The sequence below is a fragment of the Nerophis ophidion genome, linkage group LG08 (assembly GCF_033978795.1).
Source record: "Nerophis ophidion isolate RoL-2023_Sa linkage group LG08, RoL_Noph_v1.0, whole genome shotgun sequence".
Classification (NCBI taxonomy): Eukaryota; Metazoa; Chordata; class Actinopteri; order Syngnathiformes; family Syngnathidae; genus Nerophis; species Nerophis ophidion.
The window spans coordinates 19,010,250-19,030,828 of record NC_084618.1 but is presented as its reverse complement, the minus strand read 5'-3'; the positions used below and the strand labels follow the sequence as shown (position 1 = coordinate 19,030,828).

The 20,579-nt window shown below is 37.7% G+C and overlaps 1 protein-coding gene across 1 annotated transcript in view; it reads right to left on the bottom strand.

Annotated features, from left to right (window-relative positions):
* The window catches only part of nsmfa (NMDA receptor synaptonuclear signaling and neuronal migration factor a), a 31,333-nt gene extending 11,195 nt beyond the window's left edge, over positions 1-20,138 (bottom strand). Inside the window, exons 1-2 of the mRNA XM_061907946.1 lie at positions 20,093-20,138; positions 19,376-19,465 (exon numbers count right to left, since the gene is read on the bottom strand). Coding sequence (XP_061763930.1) covers positions 19,376-19,465; positions 20,093-20,123 — 121 coding nt within the window. The 5' untranslated portion in view covers positions 20,124-20,138. The remainder of the gene's footprint in view (positions 1-19,375; positions 19,466-20,092) is intronic.
* Positions 20,139-20,579: the final 441 nt, after the last annotated feature.

Here is a 20,579-nt window from a genome sequence, read left to right as displayed (position 1 = left end):
GCCTTCTGGGTAATGCGGTGTACAATCATTTACTTCCTAGTTGACATGTATTTATATATGTATGTAACATTTATGTATACAGGGAAAGACAATTGAGAACATATTTTCATTTGCAATGCCGACCTTGCAAAGAGGCAGCATTTAAATGTTAGAGATGTTGAAGTGTGATGATAATCCCTCATCTTTTATTTACCAACAAAAATGGGCGCGATACACCGTTGTCAACAGTCGACAAACGTTTTTAAAGTGCGTATATGTGTTGGAACATAAATTAATGTTTTAAGACGGACAAAAATTTTTTTTTAGGTATAAAACATACACGGAGAATGTCTGCAACTTGTGGACGACGATAAGGAAGCCTTCAGTGATGTTTCTTTCCGGGATTGTTAATCATTCTGATAAATTAAAACTCAGGTCATGCTTTTACTGCCATTGAGTGTTTACTTTTAAGTCTGATTGCAATAAAACGAGTAAAACATCAATATGGTATTTATTGAAATCATGTGATTTTTTAAGTTAAAAGTAACATTTTTGACAAAGAGCTGTCATTATGTGCTTTTACTGCCATCGAGTGTCTACTTTTAAGTCTGAGTGCGATAAAACGAGTAAAACAATACGGTATTGATAGAAATCATGTGGGGTTTTTTAAGTTAAAAGTACAGTTTTTGACAGAGAGCTCTCAGTATGTGCTTTTACTGCCATCGAGTGTCTACTTTTAAGTCTGAGTGCAATAAAACCAGTAAAACATCAATACCGTATTAATTGAAATCATGTGATTTTTTATGTTGAAAGTACAGTTTTTGACAATCAGCTCTCAGTATGTACTTTTGCTGCCCTCTAGTGTCTACTATTAAGTCTGAGTGCAATAAAACAAGTAAAACATCAATACGGTATTGATTGAAATCATGTGATTTTTTAAGTTAAAGTTACAAAGAACACTTAAAAACATTGGTAACAAATTCATAAAGGTGGATTCAATGTTGTAAAAATACTAAACGTAAAACATTGCAACTTTCTGAAAAAGCTGCGGTGAATTTAAATATTTTTCGTCAACAACACCCACAGAAAAAGCGTGTTAAATCTTGCAGGGACTGAAATACTTGACTAAAATCACGTTTGTTGTTTTCTGAAAACACTAAAGTCAGATGCTGCTTTATGACAGCGCCACCGTGTTTTGGTCAAAAAGATCACATGGGAAAGCCATGGTTTTGTGCCGCCCCCCCCATAAACAAACACATTTGACAGGACGAGACGAGGGAACAGACATAAGGACAAGAAAGTGAGAATAAACAACTTTCATCTCCGAAGATGGACGTGAGGAGAAAAACATCAAAGCACAAAACATGCAAGCAGCCGCACAGCCATCCATCTTCTTCCGCTTATCCGAGGTCGGGTCGCGGGGGCAGCAGCCTAAGCAGACACATACTGGGATCGAAGGACAAATACTCACAGAAGATCAGCACAGGTGGGACTTGGAAGACAAACTTGACAGCAGAGACACTTTTGACTCCCGGGTGTTGTCGTTCATTTCGTTGATTCAAAATTGTCGTCTTGGTTATCGTCAACGACCTATTTTTCGGGGACCAATCGATTAGAACTGCGAATACCGGTGTTCGGATTTTTCACCGGGAAACATGACCGTATTGCATGGATCTAACGATACACGTCACAAAACTCCTGACCTGGTTAGTTTTACCCTTTATAATTAAAAGTGATCAAAAAAAAAACGTTGCAAAACTCGAGGGCTCATAGGCGCCGATGCCAATGCCCCAGCACCCACGTGGAATTGATGGCAACTTTCAGTCTTAAAATGATTTTAAAAAATGTAATCTTGTTAATTTTGTTGCAAGTTTGTCGGTTTTACATAACTAAAAAGTCACAAATCTAGTAACATTCATAATAACATATAATATTTACATATTTTCATCATTTTTTTAAGTGTGTTCCTAAGTGTATTTCCTTCAAACCACAAGACTTGATGTCAGACTTGATGAGAGACAACAAAGACTACTTTGGGAAAAATGATGATCAGAGACTTCTATTTTTGAGCCTGAATATAAGGAGGAGGATCTTTTCGAAGCGGTGTGCTAATCAGATGCAGCTTTAGTCAAACACTTAGGCATCATGTAGCAGTATCGCTAATTACTATATTATATTTTTACTTATGCATTCTAAATCCTAAATAAATGCTAGCAAAAGTCGGCTAACAATGGAAGTAATGGCCGTTGTTCTATTCCGCCTACAAAATAGCAGTATAGAGTTTATAGCTTAGTTGGTAGAGTGGCCAAGCCAGCAAATTGAAGGTTCCAAGTTCGATCCCCGCTTCCGCCATCCTCTTTACTGCCGTTGTGTCCTTGGGCAGGACGCTTTACCCACCTGCTCCCAGGGTCACCCGCACTGGTTTGAATGTAACTTAGATATTGGGTTTCACTATGTAAAGTGCTTTGAGTCATTAGAGAAAAGCACTATATAAATATAATTCACTTCAATTCAGTACAAACAATGCCAACCCTGTCATAAATATGTGCCATGTAATGAAACCACACTAAACAACGAGGACAAACACATTTTGGGAGAAAATTCGCACCGCGACACAACATAAACACTACAGGACAAATTCCCAGAATTTCTTGCAGCACCAACTCTTCCGGGACGCTACATTATAAACAAACGCCATTGGTGGATCTATACCCAACATCCGCTGTAATGATAGCACGTACAATAGTAGATACTACTATGATATTTTTTAACATCACAAAATCTTTTTTAGTTTTTTTTTAGTTTATATTAAGTTTATAAACTCGGGAAATGTGTCCTTGGACACGAGAGGACTTTGAATATGACCAATTTATGATCCTGTTGGTATCGGATTGGTACCCAAATTGGTGGTATCATCCAAAACTAATGTAAAGGGTCCAAACAGAAGAATAAGTGACTATTACATTTGAACAGAAGTGTTAATAGAACATGTTGAAATGGGAAATAAGCAGATATTAACAGTAAATGAACAAGTGGATAAACAATTCATTTTCTACCGCTTGTCCTTTATAATGTTGACAAAATAATAGATGGATAAATGACACTATATGTCACTGCATACGTCAGCGGAGTAATTATGAGTCTTTGTTTGTTTACTTACTACTAAAAAACAAGTTGTCTTGTATGCTCATTATTTTATTTAAGGATTAAATTGCAATTAAGAAACATGTATTTTTTTTTGTTAAAATACAGCTAATAATGCCATTTTACTCAGTGAATAGAGTTTTATTTGTCATTTTTGCAGTGAACAGGTTCAAAGAACAACAAAATTGGAGCAGATCCCCTAAAGCAGTGGTTCTCAACATTTTTTCAGTGATGTACCCCCTGTGAATTTTTTTTTAATTCAAGTACCCCCTAATCAGAGCAAAGCATTTTTGGTTGAAAAAAAAAAAGAGATAAAAAAGTAAAATACAGCACTATGTCATCAGCTTCTAATTTATTACATTCTATAACACTGCAAAATATTGCTAATTTGTAGTGGTCTTTCTAGTACTATTTGGAAAAATATATATAAAAATAACTAAAAACTTGTTGAAAAATGAACGAGTAATTCAATTATAAATAAAAATTTCTACACATAGAAGTAATCATCAACTTAAAGTGTCCTCTTTGGGGATTGTAATAGAGATCCATCTGGATTCATCAACTTCATTCTAAACATTTCTTCACAAAAAAAACAAATATTTAACATCAATATTTATGGAACATGTTCACAAAAAAATCTAGCTGTCAACACTGAATATTGCATTGTTGCATTTTTTTCACTGTTTATGAACATACATTCATATGTTGTTGAAGTATTATTATATAAATATATTTATAAAGGCTTTTTGAATTGTTGCTATTTTTAGAATATAAAAAAAAAAATCTCATGTAACCCTTGGCATACCTTCAAGTACCGCCATTTGAGAATCACTGCCCTCAGGTGCATACACAATAATTTAGTAATATAAATAGTAAAAGAAAAAAAGGTAAAAAAGAGATATATATATATATATATATATATACACACACAGTGGGGCAAAAAAGTATTTAGTCAGCCACCGATTGTGCAAGTTCTCCAACTTCAAATGATGACAGAGGTCTGTAATTTTCATCATAGGTACACTTCAACTGTGAGAGACAGAATGTGGAAAAAAACAAAAAAAACAGGAATTCACATTGTAGGAATTTTAAAGAATTTATTCTTAAATTATGGTGAAAAATAAGTATTTGGTCAACCATTCAAAGCTCTCACTGATGGAAGGAGGTTTTGGCTCAAAATCGCACGATACATGGCCCCATTCATTCTTTCCTTAACACGGATCAATCGTCCTGTCCCCTTAGCAGAAAAACAGCTCCAAAGCATGATGTTTCCACCCGCATGCTTCACAGTAGGTTTGGTGTTCTTGGGATGCAACTCAGTATTTTTCTTCCTCCAAACACCACGAGTTGAGTTTATACCAAAAAGTTCTATTTTGGTTTCATCTGACCACATGACATTCTCCCAATCCTTTTCTGTATCATCCATGTATCCATTTTGGTATAAACTCAACTCGTCGTGTTTGGAGGAAGAAGATCCTTATCCTTCGCGTTCATATTTCGCTGTTTTTTTAAATTTTTTTATTTTTGTTGCATTTCGCTTACCATATTCCCTTGAATTGCCGCCGGGGCGCTAATTATTTTAAAACCTCTTCTCACTCCTGCGCTTACCAAAGGCATGCGGTAAAAGTAAAACCTCTTCTCACTCCGGCACTTACCAAAGGTATGCAGTAAAAATTTGACTGTGATGTAAGGACACCATCATGAATATCACATTTAATAAAAAAAAAAAGGTTATTATGGTTATTTTCAGCTCCGAAGGCTTGGAGTAACCTACAATCAAATATTCAACTTAAAACCCTTGTTACATTAAATGAGTTTAAAGCTTCCGTGAAAGAATTGCAGTCTACCTTGTCATATGAGCAAGTTTTAATGTTGGAAATGTGATGTTTTATGTGTTGTTTACTGATTTTAATGTAACCTTGCTGCTACCCTCTTGGCCAGGTCTCCCTTGGAAAAGAGATATTTGATTTCAATGGGATTTTACCTGGTTAAATAAAGGCTAAATAAAAAATAGATGAAAAATGGTCTAACCTTTACTTATAAATGAAATCCATGCCAGCTCCTTCTGATCAAAAGCATTGATAACTTGTTTAGAGAAGTCTTCCTTATCTTTCTTCAGTTTTAAAAGTCTGTAATGTCTCGATGGAGATCTTCCTTTGTTACCTCCTGCCATGATTGAAAGTCCAGTTTAGAAAACTGCTATCAGACCGCTGCTATCAGTTAGCTTGGGTGTGGGCAACAACAGAATTATCCTCGGACAACTCCCCCTCCCGTTCTGCTCCGTGGGTGATCTCTTTATCCCACCGCTGCCACCATGAAGTGTTAGTTATTGTATAAATAATACACTGGGTATTTAGGACTGGAACGTGCTTCATTTCAGCCCGGTTGTTTACATAGCCAGCATAGGTCCGTCGTTCACCCGCCGCGTAATATCCATCCCAGCACAATACCGTCATTTATTTCACTTCTTCTGCAGCCAAATAGTCTCAAGAAGGATCACTAGCGCCCTCTACCACCAGGAGGCAGGAGTCATTTAATGACTAATATTTAACAGACGCAGCTACGGTATTGTGTCGGTCTCAAGCCGTCGTCTTGCGGGTTCCCAGGACCACCAAGGAAGGACATGGCTTGAGCAGTTTGACTTCGTTTCTTCCGCTCCTCCTCTACGCTCGCTCGCCGCCATCTTGGGCAGAGCTATAGCGTGCCCTGCCTGTCTGTCGGACCGTCGGCTCCACAGGTACATTAATAAAACGTAGCTGCTTACTGATCTTTTTAGCATACCGGTATTCAATAGCTTGGACCTTAAATCCTACTGAATAGCTTTTAATCTTCATCCCTTTATGCGTCTTCCAAATTACCGGTATTGAAATCAGCCTCCTCCATTTTGAACATGATGACAGGGGAAGTGTCACTCGTGATGTCACTAGTTTGACCCGACGGTAATACCAAGCATGCGCTAATTATTTTGCGAAGCGAGTTTAACCCGGCAGTAATTCGAAAGGCAGGGGCATACTATATGTCCGGCGGCAATTCAAGGAAATACGGTAATTGTAAAATATGTCGATGGAGAGGAGGCGTGATGTTACTACGATTTTAGTATTCAGTGTATTATCCTCCATAGTTAATATTCTAAATCCCCCATTCTTTATTTTCATGTACATTTAGTAAAAAAAAAGGTTAAAATTCCATTCCAAGAAGGGGTGTGACATTCCTACGTTGTCAATATTCAAAGTTTTATCCTTCGTAGTTAATATTGAAATCCCACATTCTTTATTTTCATGTAAAATCAGTAAAAAAGTTTAAAATTCCATTCCGAGAAGGGGTGTGACGTTCCTACTTTGTCAATATTCAAAGTTTTATCCTTCATAGTTAATATTGTAAATCCCACATTCTTTATTTTCATGTAAATTCAGTAAAAAAGTTTAAAATTCCATTCCGAGAGGGGGTGTGGCGTTCATATGTTGTCAATATTCAGTGTTTTATCCTCCATAGATAATATTGTAAATCCCACATTCATTATTTTCATGTATATTTAGTAAAAAAAAGTTTAAAATTCCATTCCGAGAGAGGGTGGGACGTTCATACGCTGTCAATAATCAGTGTTTTATCCTCCATAGTTAATATTGTAAATCCCACATTCTTTATTTCCATGTACATTTAGTAAAAAAAGTTTAAAATTCCATTACGAGAGGGTTGTGTGACGTTCATATGTTGTCAATATTCAGTGTTTTATCCTCCATAGTTAATATAGTAAATCCCACATTCTTTATTTTCATGTACATTTAGTAAAAAAGTTTAAAATTCCATTCTGAGACGGGGTGTGATGTTCATATGTTGTCAATTTTCAGTGTTTTATCCTTCATAGTTAATATCGTAAATCCCACATTCTTTATTTTCATGTAAATTCAGTAAAAAAGTTTAAAATTCCATTCATTCGCAAATACGGTATTAGCTTTCACTGTTATGCTGATGACACCCAACTTTACATGCCCCTAAAGCTGACCAACACGCCGGACTGTAGTCAGTTGGAAGCGTGTCTTAATGAAATTAAACAATGGATGTCCGCTAACTTTTTGCAACTTAATGCCAAAAAAACGGAAATGCTGATTATCGGTCCTGCTAGACACCGACCTCTATTTAATAATACAACTTTAACATTTGACAACCAAATAATAAAACAAGGTGACTCTGTAAAAAATCTGGGTATTATCTTCGACCCAACTCTCTCCTTTGAGTCACACATTAAAAGCGTTACTAAAACGGCCTTCTTTCATCTCCGTAATATCGCTAAAATTCGCTCCATTTTGTCCACTAAAGACGCCGAGATCATTATCCATGCGTTTGTTACGTCTCGTCTCGATTACTGTAACGTATTATTTTCGGGTCTCCCCATGTCTAGCATTAAAAGATTACAGTTGGTACAAAATGCGGCTGCTAGACTTTTGACAAGAACAAGAAAGTTTGATCATATTACGCCTGTACTGGCTCACCTGCACTGGCTTCCTGTGCACTTAAGATGTGACTTTAAGGTTTTACTACTTACGTATAAAATACTACACGGTCTAGCTCCAGCCTATCTTGCCGATTGTATTGTACCGTATGTCCCGGCAAGAAATCTGCGTTCAAAAGACTCCGGCTTATTAGTGATTCCTAGAGCTCAAAAAAAGTCTGCGGGCTATAGAGCGTTTTCCGTTCGGGCTCCAGTACTCTGGAATGCCCTCCCGGTAACAGTTCGAGATGCTACCTCAGTGGAAGCATTTAAGTCTCATCTTAAAACTCATCTGTATACTCTAGCCTTTAAATAGACCTCCTTTTTAGACCAGTTGATCTGCCGCTTCTTTTCTTTCTCCTATGTCCCCCCCTCCGATGACCATGGATGAAGTACTGGCTGTCCAGAGTCGAGATCCAGGATGGACCGCTCGTCGGGACCCAGGATGGACCGCTCGCCTGTATCGGTTGGGGACATCTCTACGCTGCTGATCCGCTTGAGATGGTTTCCTGTGGACGGGACTCTCACTGCTGTCTTGGAGCCACTATGGATTGAACTTTCACAGTATCATGTTAGACCCGCTCGACATCCATTGCTTTCGGTCCCCTAGAGGGGGGGGGTTGCCCACATCTGAGGTCCTCTCCAAGGTTTCTCATAGTCAGCATTGTCGCTGGCGTCCCACTGAATGTGAATTCTCCCTGCCCACTGGGTGTGAGTTTTCCTTGCCCTTTTGTGGGTTCTTCCGAGGATGTTGTAGTCGTAATAATTTGTGCAGTCCTTTGAGACATTTGTGATTTGGGGCTATATAAATAAACATTGATTGATTGATTGATTCTGAGAAGGGGTGTGTCGTTCCTACTTTGTCAACATTCAAATTTTTATCCTTCATAGTTAATATTGTAAATCCCACATTCTTTATTTTCATGTACATTCAGTAAAAAAGTTTAAAATTCCATTCCGAGAGGGGGTGTGACGTTCATATGTTGTTAATATTTAGTGTTTTATCCTCCATAGTTAATATTGTAAATCCCACATTCTTTATTTTCATGCGCATTCAGCAAAAAAGTTTAAAATTCCGTAACGAGAGAGGGTGGGACGTTCATACGCTGTCAATATTCAATGTTTTATCCTCCATAGTTAATATTGTAAATCCCACATTCTTTATTTTCATGTACATTTAGTAAAAAAAAGTTTAAAATTCCATTCCGAGAGGGGGTGTGATGTTCATATGTTGTCAATTTTCAGGATTTTATCCTCCTTAGTTAATATTGTAAATCCCACATTCTTTATTTTCATGTACATTTAGTAAAAAAAAAGTTTAAAATTCCATTCCGAGAAGGGGTGTGACGTTCCTACTTTGTCAACATTCAAAGTTTTATCCTTCATAGTTAATATTGTAAATCCCACATTCTTTATTTTCATGTACATTCAGTAAAAAAGTTTAAAATTCCATTCCGAGAGGGGGTGTGACGTTCATATGTTGTTAATATTTAGTGTTTTATCCTCCATAGTTAATATTGTAAATCCCACATTCTTTATTTTCATGTACATTGAGTAAAAAAAAGGTTAAAATTCCATTCCGAGAGGGGGTGTGATGTTCATATGTTGTCAGTATTCAGTGTTTTATCCTTCATAGTTAATATTGTAAATTCCACGTTCTTTATTTTCATGTAAATTCAATAAAAAAGTTTAAAATTCCATTCCGAGAGGGGGTGTGACATTCATATGTTGTCAATTTTCAGTTTTTTATCCTTCATAGCTAATATTGTAAATCCCACATTCTTTATTTTCATGTAAATTCAGTAAAAAAGTTTGAAATTCCATTCCGAGAGGGTTGTGTGACGTTCACATGCCGTCAATATTCAGTGTTTTATCCTTCATAGTTAATATTGTAAATCCCAAATTCTTTATTTTCATGTACATTCAGCAAAAAAGTTTAAAATTCCATAACGAGAGAGGGTGGGACGTTCATATGTTGTCAATATTCAGTGTTTTATCCTCCATAGTTCATATTGTAAATCTCACATTCTTTATTTTCATGTAAATTCAGTAAAAAAGTTTAAAATTCCATTCCGAAAAGGGGGTGTGACGTTCATATGTTGTCAATTTTCAGTGTTTTATCCTCCATAGTTAATATTGGAAATCCCACATTCTTTATTTTCATGTATATTCAGTAGAAAAGTTTAAAATTCCTTTCCGAGAGGGGGTGTGACGTTCATATGTTGTCAATATTCAGTGTTTTATCCTCCATAGTTAATATTGTAAATCCCACATCCTTTATTTTCATGTAAATTTAGTAAACAAGTTTAAAATTCCATTACGAGAGGGTTGTGTGACGTTCATATGTTGTCAATATTCAGTGTTTTATCCTTCATAGTTAATATTGTAAATCCCACATTCTTTATTTTCATGTACATTCAGCTAAAAAGTTTAAAATTCCATAACGAGGTTTGTGTGACGTTCATATGTTGTCAATATTCAGTGTTTTATCCTTCATAGTTAATATTGTAAATCCCACATTCTTTATTTTCATGTACATTCAGCTAAAAAGTTTAAAATTCCATAACGAGAGGGTTGTGTGACGTTCATATGTTGTCAATATTCAGTGTTTTATCCTCCATAGTTAATATTGTAAATCTCACATTCTTTATTTTCATGTAAATTCAGTAAAAAAGTTTAAAATTCCATTCCGAAAAGGGGGTGTGACGTTCATATGTTGTCAATTTTCAGTGTTTTATCCTCCATAGTTAATATTGGAAATCCCACATTCTTTATTTTCATGTATATTCAGTAGAAAAGTTTAAAATTCCTTTCCGAGAGGGGGTGTGACGTTCATATGTTGTCAATATTCAGTGTTTTATCCTCCATAGTTAATATTGTAAATCCCACATCCTTTATTTTCATGTAAATTTAGTAAACAAGTTTAAAATTCCATTACGAGAGGGTTGTGTGACGTTCATATGTTGTCAATATTCAGTGTTTTATCCTTCATAGTTAATATTGTAAATCCCACATTCTTTATTTTCATGTATATTCAGCTAAAAAGTTTAAAATTCCATAACGAGAGGGTTGTGTGACGTTCATATGTTGTCAATATTCAGTGTTTTATCCTTCATAGTTAATATTGTAAATCCCACATTCTTTATTTTCATGTACATTTAGTAAAAAAAGTTTAAAATTCCATTTCGAGAGGGGGCGTGGCGTTCATATGTTGTCAATATTCAGTGTTTTATCCTCCATAGTTAATATTGTAAATCCCACATTCATTATTTTCATGTATATTTAGTAAAAAAAAGTTTAAAATTCCATTCCGAGAGAGGGTGGGACGTTCATACGCTGTCAATATTCAGTGTTTTATCCTCCATAGTTAATATTGTAAATCCCACATTCTTTATTTCCATGTACATTTAGTAAAAAAAGTTTAAAATTCCATTTCGAGAGGGGGCGTGACGTTCATATGTTGTCAATATTCAGTGTTTTATCCTCCATAGTTAATATTGTAAATCCCACATCCTTTATTTTCATGTAAATTTAGTAAACAAGTTTAAAATTCCATTACGAGAGGGTTGTGTGACGTTCATATGTTGTCAATATTCAGTGTTTTATCCTCCATAGTTAATATAGTAAATCCCACATTCTTTATTTTCATGTACATTTAGTAAAAAAGTTTAAAATTCCATTCTGAGACGGGGTGTGATGTTCATATGTTGTCAATTTTCAGTGTTTTATCCTTCATAGTTAATATCGTAAATCCCACATTCTTTATTTTCATGTAAATTCAGTAAAAAAGTTTAAAATTCCATTCCGAGAGGGGGTGTGACGTTCATACATTGTCAATATTCAGTGTTTTATCCTCCATAGTTAATATTGTAAATCCCACATTCTTTATTTTCATGTACATTTAGTAAAAAAAAGTTTAAAATTCCATTCTGAGAAGGGGTGTGACGTTCCTACTTTGTCAACATTCAAATTTTTATCCTTCATAGTTAATATTGTAAATCCCACATTCTTTATTTTCATGTACATTCAGTAAAAAAGTTTAAAATTCCATTCCGAGAGGGGGTGTGACGTTCATATGTTGTTAATATTTAGTGTTTTATCCTCCATAGTTAATATTGTAAATCCCACATTCTTTATTTTCATGTACATTCAGCAAAAAAGTTTAAAATTCCATAACGAGAGAGGGTGTGATGTTCATATGTTGTCAATTTTCTGTGTTTTATCCTCCTTAGTTAATATTGTAAATCCCACATTCTTTATTTTCATGTACATTTAGTAAAAAAAAAGTTTAAAATTCCATTCCGAGAAGGGGTGTGACGTTCCTACTTTGTCAACATTCAAAGTTTTATCCTTCATAGTTAATATTGTAAATCCCACATTCTTTATTTTCATGTACATTCAGTAAAAAAAAGGTTAAAATTCCATTCCGAGAGGGGGTGTGATGTTCATATGTTGTCAGTATTCAGTGTTTTATCCTTCATAGTTAATATTGTAAATTCCACATTCTTTATTTTCATGTAAATTCAATAAAAAAGTTTAAAATTCCATTCCGAGAGGGGGTGTGACGTTCATATGTTGTCAATTTTCAGTTTTTTATCCTTCATAGTTAATATTGTAAATCCCACATTCTTTATTTTCATGTAAATTCAGTAAAAAAGTTTGAAATTCCATTCCGAGAGGGTTGTGTGACGTTCACATGCTGTCAATATTCAGTGTTTTATCCTTCATAGTTAATATTGTAAATCCCACATTCTTTATTTTCATGTACATTCAGCAAAAAAGTTTAAAATTCCATAACGAGAGAGGGTGGGACGTTCATATGTTGTCAATATTCAGTGTTTTATCCTCCATAGTTAATATTGTAAATCTCACATTCTTTATTTTCATGTAAATTCAGTAAAAAAGTTTAAAATTCCATTCCGAAAAGGGGGTGTGACGTTCATATGTTGTCAATTTTCAGTGTTTTATCCTCCATAGTTAATATTGGAAATCCCACATTCTTTATTTTCATGTATATTCAGTAGAAAAGTTTAAAATTCCTTTCCGAGAGGGGGTGTGACGTTCATATGTTGTCAATATTCAGTGTTTTATCCTCCATAGTTAATATTGTAAATCCCACATCCTTTATTTTCATGTAAATTTAGTAAACAAGTTTAAAATTCCATAACGAGAGGGTTGTGTGACGTTCATATGTTGTCAATATTCAGTGTTTTATCCTTCATAGTTAATATTGTAAATCCCACATTCTTTATTTTCATGTACATTCAGCTAAAAAGTTTAAAATTCCATAACGAGAGGGTTGTGTGACGTTCATATGTTGTCAATATTCAGTGTTTTATCCTCCATAGTTAATATTGTAAATCTCACATTCTTTATTTTCATGTAAATTCAGTAAAAAAGTTTAAAATTCCATTCCGAAAAGGGGGTGTGACGTTCATATGTTGTCAATTTTCAGTGTTTTATCCTCCATAGTTAATATTGGAAATCCCACATTCTTTATTTTCATGTATATTCAGTAGAAAAGTTTAAAATTCCTTTCCGAGAGGGGGTGTGACGTTCATATGTTGTCAATATTCAGTGTTTTATCCTCCATAGTTAATATTGTAAATCCCACATCCTTTATTTTCATGTAAATTTAGTAAACAAGTTTAAAATTCCATTACGAGAGGGTTGTGTGACGTTCATGTTGTCAATATTCAGTGTTTTATCCTTCATAATTAATATTGTAAATCCCACATTCTTTATTTTCATGTACATTCAGCTAAAAAGTTTAAAATTCCATAACGAGAGGGCTGTGTGACGTTCATATGTTGTCAATATTCAGTGTTTTATCCTTCATAGTTAATATTGTAAATCCCACATTCTTTATTTTCATGTACATTCAGCTAAAAAGTTTAAAATTCCATTCCGAGAGGGGGTGTGACGTTCATATGTTGTCAATATTCAGTGTTTTATCCTTCATAGTTAATTTTGTCAAATCCACATTCTTTATTTTCATGTACATTTACTAAAAAATAGTTTAAAATTCCATTCCGAGAAGGGGTGTGACGTTCCTACTTTGTCAACATTCAAAGTTTTATCCTTCATAGTTAATATTGTAAATCCCACATTCTTTATTTTCATGTACATTCAGTAAAAAAGTTTAAAATTCCATTTCGAGAGGGGGTGTGACGTTCATATGTTGTTAATATCTAGTGTTTTATCCTCCATAGTTAATATTGTAAATCCCACATTCTTTATTTTCATGTACATTGAGTAAAAAAAAAGGTTAAAATTCCATTCCGAGAGGGGGTGTGATGTTCATACGTTGTCAATATTCAGTGTTTTATACTTCATAGTTAATATTGTAAATCCCACATTCTTTATTTTCATGTGAATTCAGTAAAAAAGTTTAAAATTCCATTCCGAGAGGGGGTGTGACGTTCATTTGTTGTCAATATTCAGTGTTTTATCCTTCATATTTAATTTTGTCAAATCCACATTATTTGTTTTCATGTACATTCAGTAAAAATATCTAGTGTTTTATCCTCCATAGTTAATATTGTAAATCCCACATTCTTTATTTTCATGTACATTGAGTAAAAAAAAAGGTTAAAATTCCATTGCAAGAGAGGGTGTGACGTTCATACGTTGTCAAAATTCAGTGTTTTATCCTTCATAGATAATATTGTATATCCCACACTTTATTTTCATGTACATGCAGTAAAAAAGTTTAAAATTCCATTCCATTCTTTTTTAAGGAGGCCTGTCATAACGTTTTTAGCCTTCAATCAGACATAATTGTGAGGTTTTGTATTGGTGTTTCTAAAATAATAGACACACTGACCCCCAGACGCATTATTTTCCCTCTAAATTTGGCCCCCTAAAGTCAAAATAATTTCCAAGTCCTGGATTATAGAGTGTCCGCCCTGAGATTGGTAGGTCGAGTCATACCAAAGACTACAAAAATGGGAGCCATTACCTCCCTGCTTGGCACTCAAGGATTAGAATTGTGGGCGGGGCCACCGCTGCTGCTCACTGCTCCCCTCACCTCCCAGGCGGTGGAACAAGGTTACATGCAGAGAATAATTACACCACACTTAGTGTGTGTATGACAATAATTAGTACTTCAACATTGTAGTGGTCCCTTTAATTCAGAAAAGTACCGAAATACTTTTGGCACTGGTACCAAAATATAAGACTGAGCTCGCTAGCTTAAATGCTAACGTCAAAACAAGAGGCATACTCGGTCTTTCCTCGTTAATAGCGACATACCCCGAACTAAACGTCCACAAACACATTACTTTCTGACCAACTAAGATATTTAGTTGCGCACAACGAAGCTACTCGAGCTGAAAAAAGAAATAGCAGTCGTCCACCTTACCTTCGAGGGAAGAGACACGCAGGTGATTTTCATGGTGCGTTCAAGTACTGCCGAAAAAAGTAGGACAACCCGCGCCGGAAGTAACCCGTCATTTTTAATACACAGTCGCGGTCAAAAGTTTACATACACTTGTAAAGAACATGACGTCATGGCTGTGTTGAGTTTCCAATCATTTCTACAACTCTTATTGTTTTTGTGATGGCGCAGGCCTGGGCAATAATTTTTTTTTGGGGGGGGGCACATTTAGAGAAAAAATGTGTCTGGGTGCCGGTATATCTATTTTTAGGAACACGAATAATAAACCTCACAATGAGTCCCATCTTAACACTCATTTGTATACTCTAGCCTTTAAATAGACCCCCTTTTTAGACCAGTTGATCTGCCGCTTCTTTTCTTTTCTGGACTTTAACACTATTATGTTAGATCAACTATGAACTGGAATCTTACTATTATGTTAGATCCACTATGGACTGGACTCTCACTATTATGTTAGATCCACTATGGACTGGACTCTCACTAAGATATTAGATCGACTATGGACTGGACTCTCACTATTATGTTAGATCAACTATGGACTGGACTCTCACTTTTATGTTAGATCCACAATGGACTGGACTCTCACTATTACGTTATATCCACTATGGACTGGACTCTCACTATGATGTTAGATCCACTATGGACTGGACTCTAACTATTATGTTAGATCCACTATGGACTGGACTCTCACTATTATGTTGGATCCACTATGGACTGGACTCTCACTATGATGTTAGATCCACTATGGACTGGACTCTCACTATTATGTTAGATCCACTATGGACTGGACTCTCACTATTATGTTAGATCCACAATGGACTGGACTCTCACTATTATGTTAGATCCACTATGGACTGGACTCTCACTATTATGTTAGATCCACTATGGACTGTACTCTCACTATTATGTTAGATCCACTATGGACTGGACTCTCACTATTATGTTGGATCCACTATGGACTGTACTCTCACCATTATGTTAGATCCACTATGGACTGGACTCTCACTATTATGTTAGATCCACTATGGTCTGTACTCTCACTATTATGTTAGATCCACTATGGACTGTACTCTCACTATTATGTTAGATCCACTATGGACTGGACTCTCACTATTAGGTTAGATCCACTATGGACTGGGGGTGTTGCCCACATATGCAGTCCTCTCCAAGATTTCGTTTAGTCATTCACATCGACGTCCCACTGGGGGGAGTTTTTCCTTGCCCCTATGTGGGCTCTGTACCGCGTATGTCGTTGTGGCTTGTGCAGCCCTTTGAGACACTTGTGATTTAGGGCTATATATATAAACATTGATTGATTGATTGATTGATTGAATAATGTCTGATTGAATGCTGAAAACGTTATGATGGAATGGAATTTGATTTTGTTTTACTGAACGAGACACCCGGAATGGAATGTACATGAAAATAAAGAATGTGGGATTTCCAATATTAACTATAAAGGATAAAACACGGAATATTGACAACGTATGAACGTCACGCCCCCTCTAGATTGACATATTATACAATCAACCGAAACGCAATAAAAATGCAACGAACACAGCAAAATATGAACGTGAAGGGTCAAATGTTATGTTTTTGGACGTTACTACTTGCCGTAGTTTTGAAGCAAAGCATGATGGGAATCCGGATGTAGTGTTTCAGTGTATTAACGTGCCGGCTGGAATAAACACGCACTGAGAAATAGCTCTGTGTCTGCCTACTTTATGGGTTATAGATAAACCTATGGATGACGGAGACATATATAGTAGTCTCCTTTTCAGGTGAGAAAGAATATTGTTGTTCTGGTGGAAATTGGGAGAATGGTTGCCCCGGGAGATTTTCGGGAGGGGCACTGAAATTCGGGAGTCTTCCCGGGAGGGTTGGCAAGTATGACAAATACAAGCCCACACATACACACACTCACTTTGCGGGTCCTTAGCTAACAATATTGATACATCAAAGTTTAGATACCAGCGTTAGCTATCATCGACTATATATCCTATCATAAAAACAACATTAGTTTTTCTCTTGGACTTGATTTTGTGTATCTGCATGTGATCCCTATATGTATGTGTGTACGGGTGTACCAGTATGTGTGTAAGAGTAAATGTGTGTATCGATGTACCAGTGTACATGTGTAAGGGTATACCAGTATATGTGTGTAAGAGTATACGGCTGTACCCGTGTACATGTATGTGTTTTTGATGTAAAAAATGTAACTTAGAGCAGGTTGCACCAGTCTCCCCACTTAAAAGGAAGGACCCACCATAACCCAACCCATCCTCAAGTCCTATGGCGTTAAGGAAATGAAGCCAGGAGCAGGGCAGTAAAGGGGAGCTCCGTAGATGGAGGGTGCTTGTTTCAGTCGACTTGCTCTCGGACAGAGGCAGAGAGAGCATTCCGGCAACAGGGTCCATGTCTGAGCAGCCATGTTAAGTATCCACTCTTCTCACGTCGCCTTGGGAAGGGGGCTAGAAAAGGTGTCCTAAGATGAGCCTGCCACCTATAACCTGACTTGAATACTGCGTCCGGTGGGTTCACCTCATAAAACAGAAAAGAAAAACAATGGACTTTGGAGCCTGGAACGTGAGAACACTTATGGATAATGTCTCCAATAATAGTCCAGAAAGAAGATCTTGCCAAGAGCTGAAAGGGTGGAAGATCGGCATCGCTGCCCTGTCCAAATCCCGCCTGGTCGAGGAGGGATAACTAAGGAAGAAGAAAGGGAGGTACACATTATTCTGGAAGGGAAAAGCGGCTAACGAACCCGGAATCCATTGAGAGGGATTTGCGATCCAAAACTGGTTTATTTTCTAACTCTTTGAATTTCCAGTAGGCATCAATGAGTCTCTCATGAACCTACTGTTGAGGCTCTCAAATGACCAGATGGCCACAGCTGAGAGTACTTATGTGCCGACCTTGGATGGACAATATTGGAATCAAGACACCACAGTTGAAATAGAGACCATCAACCAGATTCCTCAGTGACCCATCATGGAGCATTTGGGTGATCCTCCTCACAGAAACTAAGGGCCTTTGATGCCATTTCGGAAACTCGGTAATAACGAGCCCAGAAGGGGTTCCATCAGAAATTCACAAGCAAGGTGAACCAAAACTACTTGAAACATCCACAGCCTTGTCCCCCAAATCTAGAATAAGGAGGAAATCCCAACTGAACTCAGGGATGCTTTAGTTTTCACCAAAGCAGCAAACAGATGGTCCTATTCAGCACAAACAAACAAGTCTACGGTCAACGGGGAGACAGTACAACCGTGCTGTGGACAAGAGCCTTTACAGACATGAACAGACAACGCGACTACACAGAGGGCACCATCTTGACTTTGAATATTAACTTGTCATGATGAATCAGGCAATGGATATCATTTGCCGGAAGTGTGAATTTGGCGAGGATTCTGCAGAACAGGGAATATACGACTGCCCCTACATTCACCGGCAACCCCTCTGAGTTGCCATCTCCAGATCTGCTTGTCGCTGACCGCGTCCGAGCGCTGTTGCCCTTGAACGAGTGGACGTTGGCGCCAGACCTCCCAGAAATCTCACAACCCAAGTGCAGCTGAGAATGGCTCCAGCAGCCCACGCAACCCCAAAAGGGACAAGCGTAGAAAAATGGATGAATGGACTGCACAACAGGTAATCTATAACTGCCCCTGCGTTCACCGCCAACCCTCCGAGTTGCCATCTCCAGATCTGCTTGCCGCTGACCGCATCCGAGTGCTGTCGACCTGGGACGAGTGGACGTTGGCGCCAGACCTCCCCAGAAATCTCACAACCCAGCCTACGCAGCGACCAATCAAGGGCCTGACAGAATGCTCAACAACAACATGGACAGGTACTTTCAAACGCATGCCTGACAACCACCTCCCAAAACAAATGCTGTATGGACAACTAAAGGAGGGTCAACGTACCCAATGGAAGTAGAAGAAGTGGTACAAAGACAAACTCAAAGGGGAAATACCGCTTCATCCTCAACAACTGGCAGGAGGTTGCCCTCTAGAAAGTTATGTGGAGGAGAATAGTCCATGAAGGCACCACACAGCTGAAAAAGGACACCCACCGTTCCGCGGAAATCAAGAGGCAACAAAGGAAGTACTGATCTTAACACTGCCACCTCTACCCAGTCTAACATTCACCTCCTCTATGCCTCCCCACGGTAATGAAGACTTTGGATCAAGGATTGGATTCGACAGACACCTGAGGACCACAGAGGACCAAACCCACCCACCGGAGGACCATGTATCTGGGTGTGCGTGCATGTGGGTGTGTGTGTGTGAGAGAGAGAGAGAGAGAGAGAGAGAGAGAGAGAGAGAGAGAGAGAGAGAGAGAGAGAGACGGAGAGAACTCACTGTCTCTGGGCTCATGAGGAGAGTCAGTCTTGACAGGGGTAGGGTCACTCCAGGAGCGGCTGAAACTCTTCGATCTACGCTCAGCAAACGCTAAAGTGCAGGCGGGGTAGGGGGTGGGGGGTGGGGATGGAGAGATTGTCACACATGCACACACACACAGGCTCGGACAAACGACCTGAGACGCATATTTAAGGCGGATGCAAGTGCACAAACGACGTCTACCGTGACAACACGACAAACTTCCATCGACAGAACCGGCCTCCGGAGGCCTGGGCACTCTCTGCAGTTGAGTAAACACACAAATTACAAGGGGAACGAAACAGACGAATGTTCTCAAGCAATCACGCCGTGACGATTACAGCTCGTAACGAGTACTATTACGTGTACTTTAATGGGACTCATTCAAAAAAAGTGCAAGTACAATCAGTACACACACACACACAGTACACTCAAATACTGCAATACCAAGTATCTACTGCTCAAAAACACGGAAAGGTCAACTTTAAAGTCCTATTGACAGGGAAACACCACCTTCACACACTCACGCACACATATACATATTTATCTATATGTACACATATATTTACAGGAAGTGTGATTTAAAAACCACTGCAGCCTCGCATTCAAACACCAAAGAAGCCGGAAAGCAAAACAGATACAAATGAAGGCGAGGTGAACAACAAACTTGTGCATAAAGCACACAAACGTGTGACTCACTCTGTGCTTTAATCCTCCTGCTGCCCACCATCCGAAGATGCTTCCGGAAGTTCCTTGTGGGCAGAAGACGTGACGGAGGAGGAATAAGCAGAAGACAAAAGAAGACGTCGTTAAAAAGCACAGCATGGTTGTCGGACTAATAACCCTGATTATCGCGTCACGGCTACGTGTGTGTGTGTGTGTGTGTGTGTGTGTGTGTGTGTGTGTGTGTGTGTGTGTGTGTGTGTGTGTGTGTGTGTGTGTGTGTGTGTGTTCTGGCAATGCTGACTTAATAGGGACATGGCTCTGTTTACACAGTCATCTTTAGGGGACTTCCGACGGTATGGGGACCAACAAACAGAAATCTTTCTAAATGATAGTCAGATCCATTTTGAAAAGGCTTAAGTGATTTTTAAGCTTTGGCCCATAAAACATGTTTACTGGTTAGTTTGAGTGTGAGACATTTGCACAGCAGCCCCCTCATCGGGCTGTCGCAGGATTTGCTTTA